Here is a 9,680-nt window from a genome sequence, read left to right on the forward strand (position 1 = left end):
GATGCAATCCCTAATGTAATTTACCACGGCTATTCTATATATTATTATTAAAACTAAAACAAAAATACACATCTAGTTTCACATATATGCTCCGTTTACAGAGCCTTGCTCATCGTCCATGTTAGTGTTTGTTGCCGGAACCCTGTTAATCTCTTCAGCGCCACTAGTCTCTTTCTGTCGCTCACAATCCTTATAATTGGAGTAGGAATATATTCCTCAAATTGATATTGGAATTAATAAGCCTGTGAGTAGCTTAGCTCAAATGAAGGTCCAACCAACTGATTTTGATCTTACTTCGAGTTCAATTTGTATCAACTTAGAGTGAACCTTTTAACTCCTGTCTCCGACAGTTAACAATAAAGTGTTTTTTATTTATTTATTATTATTTTTAATAAATGAATTTATATGCACAAGAAATGAAATTGTAGTATGTCATAATGCAATAAATCATATCACCACACTCCAACAGCCAAATGCTAAATCAACCAAAATCAAAACTATTAAGAAAGAATTGGGGGATTTACAAACATACAACACAATTCTTATGTATTTACATCTCTAAAACCTAAATTTTCATATTTAGGCACATAATTCCTTAATCTTTAGAATCGTCACAACAAAAATATAACTACTTATTTTCAACAACAAAGTACACCTTTCTATGCACAAGTTCAAGACCACAAAATGTTATAAATGTAAATATCAAACTTTAAGTAATAGATATGTAAATACAAAGGAATTATGTGGTATGTTATACTATGCATATCAAAATATCATATTAATCAAATAATTATGATAATTCTGATAAAAATTCTAATATATCTCAGCATCACCACACAGAACTGCATATAGGTGAAATTGATTAAATTTTCACCACTATAAGAACCATTTGATGTTCGGTTCCCTGAAACGTTGCAATATTTGATGGTAAGAAAATTGATCGATATTATAGGGTTAAATTTCAATTAAATTATGCCATGAACCAAGCTTGTACACATAAGAAATTACTCAACTTTGAATTCGAATTTAAACGAACAACACAAAGCAGGTTTCGGACTGTTCACAATGAAAAGAAAACAATTGTAGAATGCCTGATAAATATTAAATAACCCCATCAAGCATGTCAAGCTAGCGCAGGCACAATTGCTGTGAATGTCTGTATTTGGGGTTCTAAAAGAAAGTTCACTCAAAACATTTTAAAACTAGGGTTTCTTTATGCCATTAGACCACCAAAAACTTAACTCAAGCAGCGACAGAGGGCTTTGATGCAGCAGAAAGCTTCGACCTGCGCTTGGCCAAACTCTCACTCCTGCGTTCTCTCTGCTCCTTCAGCCTCGAAGCAAGAAGCTTTTGGTACTCAGCCGCCTCCGCCTTCGCCTTCACAATCCTCTTCTTCTTCTCCGCAATCCTATGACGCTTCCTCTGCAGGGTGAGCGGAGTAACTAGTCTCTGAATCTTGGGTGCCTTGCTACGCTTCTTCCCTGCATTGAAATGGACAGGTTGAGAACAGGAGGAACAAGAAAGATCTAGAACGAAGTCGAAATCAAGGTTATGAGTCAACACGCTCACCAGATTTGCTGGTGAAAGTGCGACGATATGTGTTGACATATTTGCGGACATCGTCCTCCTTGGAGAGGTTGAAAAGCTTGCGGATCTTAGAGGCCCTCTTTGGTCCTCTCATCCGAGGTTTCTCAACGTCAGTCAAGCCAGGAAGATCATTTTCGCCTTTCTTCACAATCACAAGGTTCAGAACTGAGAGATCGGGGCTGACAATACAGCCGCGAACGGACTTCCTCCGTCGTTCTCCATTGCGCCTTCCATATCCTCGAAAACAAGGAGTTCCTTTTGTTTTTGGGAACAAAAAACAAGTTTAAAAGCATTTGAATTCAGCATGAAGTTCGGAGGGAAAAATGAGCAAAATTTAAACCAAAGGCACATTTACCTCTGCTAAGCAACAAGCGAACTCGTCCGGGAGTCAGCACTCCCTGCTTCATGGGAAACCCCTGCTTGTCACATCCTCCCATGATCTTAAAGACGTAACCTTTGAATTCCTGTAACAAAACAACAAGCTCACGTATAAATGGATCCTAATACATACATCTTAACAAAAATATTTTTTTGAGATAATTTAAAAGAAAGGGCTTTTACAATTTTACATACAAGCAACACAATTCTTATGTATTTAAATAACTAGCACATTGATTCATATTTACATGCACGTGACTTTAATGACTCTAATACTTAAAATCACATAAAAAATAACACCATCGCTAGCTTTCAAAAAGTGAAATACACATTTTCAAGGATACGTTTATGACAAAAAGCTGTTATAAGTGTTGATATCAAATTTTAGGTTAGATATGTAAAAACATACTAATTGTGTGGTATGTATGTAAATTTTCCAGGGAAAAAAAAAGTGTAGGATAAAACAACATATACAACTTGACATACCTCCCCAAGAGCATCTCCACTGACTTCCTGTGAGATTCTCTTGTCATAGAATGCTCGGCTGCATAATGAACAAGGCATTACAACAACAACAAGCCTTTATCCCACTAAGTGGGAAAAAGCCAAGCATTATTACAACAAAAAATGACAGGCTGATAATATAGGAATTCTCAAAAATAAATCAAATAGATAAATATGCCAACCGTAGAGAAAAGCCAATATCTTTCTAAATGCCTCACCCTCCTTCTCTACCCAATCTCTATCCGAAAATATACAATTAGCTTTGGTAAAACCCAACAGTTCTTAAGGTATTGATAGTAATGTGTCACCTTAACAGCATTTATCTAAGTTGGATCTTTGGGATTCTTATTTACTTCACACAGTCTCAACAAATTCATTGTGCTGATTAATTTATTTTAATCAATGTAGATAAATTCTATTTTTTGTTGAATTTCTCATGCAACATGTGAAAAGGAAGTAATATGAACCATTTAAAACACATAGGCGATTAGAATATTAGGCGCTTGGGCGTCTAGAATCGAATCCCATCCTGACACTAGCATCCAAATCAACTGATACTCAAGATTTTTTACCAAGCTCAGCACCTAAGCACCAGATCAGTAACCAAAGTCCCAATTTCACAATTTTTAGAAGTTTCATCCGTATAAAAAATCACAGTTGGCGCTCAAACACTCAAACTAAGCGGTTGAGTTAGCATTAGCCCAATTTTTTGCAATTTTAGGAGCTACAAATTATAAATTTTGAAGGAAACATTAGAAAAAATAATGTAGTATTAATAGAACAAAATTAGAAATTGGGGGTCTTTTGGTAGCTATTTTCGGGGAGACTGAGATAAGAAAAGAACAACAAAGACAATGGAGTGAATTAAAGCAAGAGAGCGTGACACAATTTTTCTTTCCCAATCCATTTATTTATTTAGTTATGTATTCAAGTATGTATTCATCTGTTTTATTTTATTTTCGGATGAGCTAAAGTCCTTTTCTGAGGATTAAATATAGTCAAACAATATATTGCTGGTTTAATGGTGATTTGATCAATTAAACTTTTATATTTAATTGTCGTTGTGAATCTAAAATCATGTGATTGATTCGCCAACAATTATAAAAATTTGAAGGCTTGCTTGGAATTAAGAGGTGAAGATTACTCATCTTGGTTGGAATAGAACGACGGATCATAGAAAAGAAATGTCTATGTTAAAATATGTAATTGTCAAAATTCCTTATGCTAGAAGACTAAAATTTGTTGACATTGAATTCATCTCAAAAAAGAAGAAGATAGATTGTATCAACATGTTAGAGAAGATATTGTAGAGAGAATGGTGGGGTGCATAGTAGGATATGCTTAGAATAACTTTATTTGTATCAATTGATATACATGTTAGCTTAACAACAAACTAATTCAGATTAAAGGGTTGTTTGGGGCAGTTTATTTAGTGCGGTGGCGTTTTGAAAACGCACCTGGACTGTTTGGATAAATTACGTTTTGACAGCTTATGCGTTTTGAAAACGTTGAAAGCAGCGTTTTCACACCGCACCTATCTAAGTGCGGTGACAGCTTTCTGGCAGCGGTCTGACTTTAAAAAAAAAAAAAAAAAAAAATATGATAGTCACGGCACCTAGCTTATCAACAGATTATTTAATAAGTTACAGCTGTCTCAAACAGACCCTAAATCCAATCACTAGATCATTAACCTCTAATTTACAGCCTTCATGATTTTTGTCTCTCATAGTTTTCTTTTCTTTTCTTTCTTTTTTTTTTTTGCATACGATAACCCCATAGTAATGTCCATTTAAATAAAGTCGAAAACAACCCAATTTTAATAATTGATGATCTGGGCCTTATGGATTGATTTCATATTCATCACTTTAGTATTTGTGCATTTGTTTACTCTTATGTATACATTTATCCTCCTCAAATCTTTACATGGACTATAATAACTAATATCGAAACAAAGTTGATTTTTTATTTTAATTGAAGTTGTCGTCAATTTCTAATTTTTATTTTATTTTATTAACAAGGATTATTTATAATGTAATGACAAGCTAATGATATGGGCCTCGTGGAATGATTTCATATTCATCACTTTAGTATTTGTGCATTCGTGTGCTCTTATGTGTACATTTATCCATCCCAAATTTTTTACATCGTTTACATAGACTATAATAACTAATAGTGATACAAAGTTGATTTTGATTTTAAATGAATTTGTCCTCAAATTTCTAATTTTTATTTTATTTTATTAATAAGAGGTTGTTCATAGTATAATGACAGGTCACCATTATTGTTTGATCCAAAAATTGATACAACTCTATTGTGTGGTTGAATAGTAAGCTATTAGCAAATGCTATGACAAATCCCAAGACTGTCATGTGCCTCACCATGGGGTCTGGGTGGGTGTTGTGAAATTACACATTGACGATAGCTCAGAGCATTCATCATTTTATCAACACATGTTCCAAAATTTACCTTATGTATCTCCGTGTTATTCTGATATCACATATCATTTTAAATGCAATACTCCATTTTAACTACAATTTCCTAAATCTAGCAAACACATCCTCATACATTTCATAGCTTTTAATACATCATAAATCCAATATACTTAAGCTTGTTACAATAAAGTGACTCCTAGTAAAATTAATTAACAATCATAAATATCACAATCGCGACCATTAAAATTGGACATTATTTACTCGATCTTTGATATACTAAATTTAAATGTTTTATCTTCTAACAACTCCTTCATTTGCTCTTAACTTTCACTTGTTAAGATATAATTCTATCCAACAAGAAAATATTATTTGCAAAATAAAAACACGATAGTATCATTTTTAAAAAGCATAGGTAAACATTTTCGCAAATAGCATAAAAACTTCATCAATCTAAGATGTAATATCTCAATGCTTAGTAGCTCTTTTGAAACTCTAAAACTACTATTGGCCAAAGCTTCATCATACATGACCTTTGAGACATCTCTTTTCTTGAAGTGCAACCAAATCAAGTGTTGTAGTACTTGTACATATGCCCCCTTAAGATCAACATAAATTATATGAACATCCAATCTTTTCCCTTCGCACATTATGGGGCAATTACATACAGACCAAACTTGCTATTTACATATCAATCACCTCCTTTCATTCATTTTTCAAATTCTCAGTCAAATATGAAAATTCATGGTAAAACACCAACCCCAATTTTTCATTTTTTATCAAATTCTCAACGGTTTGATCTTTGCAAACGTACTATATCAGTTTGGAAGTTCAAAAAAATCGCCTAGGTGGTTAATTTGTAAATATCAATGTTTAAGATGGTCTGTGTGTACTTATCCCTATTATTTACCTCCAATCTGTTCTTTTGATGTCAATTTTTTTAGTGCACGTTTTATTACTAAATCACAAAAATTCACAGGAACATTTCAGAAGTACGAAACCCTTCATTATTACCACAAACATCAAAAGTATGATCTGGGCAGCAAAATTCTGCCTAACAAGACATTTTATGCCAGTGTTTAATCCTTACTGGTACAAGTAAAAGTGCAATACTAACGAATAGACCGGCTGCAAAAATCAGGCAACGGATGAACCAAATATTTCTACAAAATAAATAAGGCAACAAGTTCATCAATGATTAGAACAAAACCAGTGAAAGAAAAGAAAATTAGTACTCCAGATAAAATCCATGTAACCCATAACGTGGTGAAACATTTTGAATGCAAAATAGCGTCACTGATCAAAAGATAAATAAAATGAAATTCAGATCAGCTTAGGAAGAGAAAAAAATGTAATGCAAGAAAAAAATCAACGGCGGTTCAATGCATATGCCAATTAACTACAGATTAAACGATTTCTCGAGAAGGGTTTACAGCTTTTGATCGTCGTCGATCTCAAGTTTCTTCTGGCACCCAGTGGTTGGATTTGCAATGTTGAACTGCCATTAATGATATAAGAAAGTCATAAACAGCACAAGATGTCAGGAAGAAATGAAAAGCAAAAAGCTAATCGAAAATTTATAGTCTCTGAATAAAATTTCATGATACCTTCATATTGGATCGAGAGTACAAAGCCGATTTATGGAGTCCGGGAAAAGAAAGAAGCCGCTGCTCCTGGAACTGCTTCTGCGGTTATCTTGTGCGGCCTAGGGTTTTGAGAGGAAACAAATATCATGAGGAGACAGCGAGAGACGTCAGATTAGTTAGAACCAGAACCGTCAGATCTGGCCTTGGCATTAAGCGGGTGTTTTCACATGGGCTTTGGATGGGCTGTAAATGCAGGCCATTTTAGAAAACTATTTCTAGCTATCATTAATCATTATCATTTTACTTGAGGAATTATTTTATTGATGTTTTAAAAGGGCTTAAAATATGATGATTTTAAGATAATTATTCTTAAAATTTTAAAAGGGCTTCTCAAAGGTGAAATTATATTATGGCTTGGACTTGAATACTTTAAATTAAATGAAAGGAGTCATTCGCTAGAAAAAAATTTCTAATAGTAATAAAAAGAGTGATTGCTCCTTTTATATTCAAAAATCAACAGTCAAATTATTTAACCAGTGTTTCTCCCTAATCATATTTAAGAAAAAAGAATATATAGTGGAAAAAGATATTAATATAATTTTCAGTGTTAATCAAAATTCTCTTAATGTTATCACGGATTCACTAATCCCAACATTGATAACAAGTTAATCCAAATGAAAGATCTAAGTCGCTTCAATATTAGAATCATTAAATGTGTTGGAACAGTCAACACATGGCTTATTTGATGTTGGTTCTTATAAGATAATGAGAACTTAGGAGGATAATAATGATTCTTAAATAATGGTTTCAATCTATATGACAAATTGAAGATTGTCTTACTATTTCCTTGACTATTATTTATTTTTCATACTACTGCGAAATTTGATTAAGATGGCTCAAGTACGTTGATTTGAATGAATTTTTAGAGAAAATTGTTACAACTTGATCGGATATAACCTACATTTTATATTAAATCATATTAAGTCAGGCATGTGGTAAAAAATTCCCCAATATTTATTTGGAAAGAATTTCTCATATTTTCTAAATTAAATTACACATAGCCATTAATTCATCGAAAATAATATTAAAAGAGCTAAGAACCATAATTAAATTATACATATACACATACACCAAAATCTATTTATATTCAAAGTTTTCAATCAACTTTAACCAAATTCAATTTCCATGATCACAAAAGAATAAACCCAATATCATAAAATGTACCTCTATTGGTAAAAACTATATTCTTACTCCATTAAGTCCTTACTCTTCCTTAAAAATATATGAATGTAACATGAGTTAGCAACAATTCAATAAGTTACACAAAATCTATAATCGGAATCAACGTAAAATAATTAAATAATATGTATAATTGAGTCGTGAATAAATTTCACATATATTAATAGATAAATATGTGTCACTAAATTGGAGTAGATATATTATGTGAAATATAAATTATAATAAATAAATAAAGTAATTTATCACAATAATAGTAGTTTATACATGTTATTACTAATAAATGAATATATGTGCCACTAAATAAGAGTATATATAATATGTGAAATATAAGTTATAATCAATAAATAAAGTATTTTATCACTATAATAGTAGTTTGTACAACTTATTCATCAAGTGTAATATTTATCATCACACAAATAGTATGAAAATCACATGCTTTAGCTAAACTTATGTTGTGTTTTTTTTCTTGTACCAATCAGACTAAATTAAATACACTATCATATTATATTATATCAACGAAAATAATCATATGAATAGTATATGAGAGCCATCACTTGTGGCATATTAACACTTATAATATTAGATTCACCCCTTATAGCTCCAAAGTTGCATAGTTTCACACCAATTCATTTGAAGGGAACCCCATTAACCCACCCATGTGTAAAGGGTTTCTTATATATACCAACTTGAATTAATATAGTTGGCATTTCTCATGTATGCATATTTCAAAAGAATTATAATATATTTAATAAGTTATATCATGTTAAGAATCTGTCTCATCCTATCAATTATAGTAGATATGTAAGTTAAGATATAGATCAAAACAGAAGGTTCCACATGATGCAAAAGTTAAGATATAGATCACACTTTAGGAAATGTTTGCATAACTCAAACTAAGAATTATGACTAAAAAATAAGAATATATAAAATTCAACATAATTATATCAATATATGTATAAGAATTAGGGTAACTAAGTACTAAAAATTTTTCAACAATCCTGTAAGACAAAATCGGACCGAAGACTTCCAAGTCCTAACTTTTTTTTTTCTCTATTCCTCACTTTCTCTCTTTTATCCTTAATCTCTTTCAGTGGTTGGGAATAAATGAAAGCAAGTTTGAGGGAATAGTTTGAATACGTTTACTTGTATATATAAAAATAAAGTAAGGGTATACTTATAATAATACCAATTCTTTAGTTATAATTATAAAATTTTTAAAAAATATTTTTATATCTTAAAATTTAGAGCTTGAAAAGTTAAACAAAAAATAGTCATAATTTTTTTTTTTTTTTTGTTTAAGATGTTCTCATGCAAATAGTTCAAAAACGGATGTTAATTGGCTCCAAAAATTATTTTTTGTCTATGATGGAAGTAGTGGTCGGCAACGACCAGTGGTTGGCGGCGACATGTGGTGAAGATGTGTGGCGGTCAACAGGCGGCAATCGACAATGATCTACAAGTATGGAGGCTGATGATTACTCATTCGGTCTTCTCTAGAACAGGTTTTAGAATTTTACTTCCTATTCTCTTCTCTTGAATTAGAGAAAATAAAATTATGAAGTTGATGATCACATATGTGCAATAGTTGTTTAGCTATAATAATCAAAACTAGGCTATAAGAAACGTGGTCTTGATTATTATAGTAGTAGTTGACAGATGTCTTAGCTGGTTGTTATAAAATTAATAGTTGATCGTAAAGACTATAGTAGGTGGTTGCAATAGTGACAGCTGGCCACAGAGACCATTACTTAAAGTTATAGCAATAGTAATTGATCACAAAAATCATAGTTGGTTACTGCAAAGATAATAATTGCTTACAAATGCAAGAGTCGGTGAATGCAATAGCGGTAATTGGTCATAGAAGTTTGTCGGCACTATTTTTGGTGTGGGGTTTGCTCATAAGAAGCTGTCGGTCATCGGAATTGAAATCCCGTTGCCCGCTTCGGAAGGACGTTTT

At 32.0% G+C, this 9,680-nt stretch overlaps 1 protein-coding gene across 1 annotated transcript; it reads right to left on the reverse strand.

Annotated features, from left to right (window-relative positions):
• Positions 1-976: 976 nt before the first annotated feature.
• On the reverse strand, positions 977-6,664 carry LOC110028971 (40S ribosomal protein S6-like). Its single transcript, XM_020731056.1, has 6 exons — positions 6,506-6,664; positions 6,332-6,396; positions 2,452-2,509; positions 1,943-2,051; positions 1,570-1,842; positions 977-1,481 (listed from the first exon to the last, which is right to left on the reverse strand). Exons 1-6 carry the CDS (start codon positions 6,509-6,511, stop codon positions 1,243-1,245), a joined length of 750 nt encoding a protein of 249 aa, XP_020586715.1. The 5' UTR covers positions 6,512-6,664; the 3' UTR covers positions 977-1,242.
• Between the last annotated feature and the right edge of the window lie 3,016 nt (positions 6,665-9,680).

Source organism: Phalaenopsis equestris, unplaced genomic scaffold, assembly GCF_001263595.1.
Source record: "Phalaenopsis equestris unplaced genomic scaffold, ASM126359v1 Scaffold000540, whole genome shotgun sequence".
NCBI classification, from domain to species: domain Eukaryota; kingdom Viridiplantae; phylum Streptophyta; class Magnoliopsida; order Asparagales; family Orchidaceae; genus Phalaenopsis; species Phalaenopsis equestris.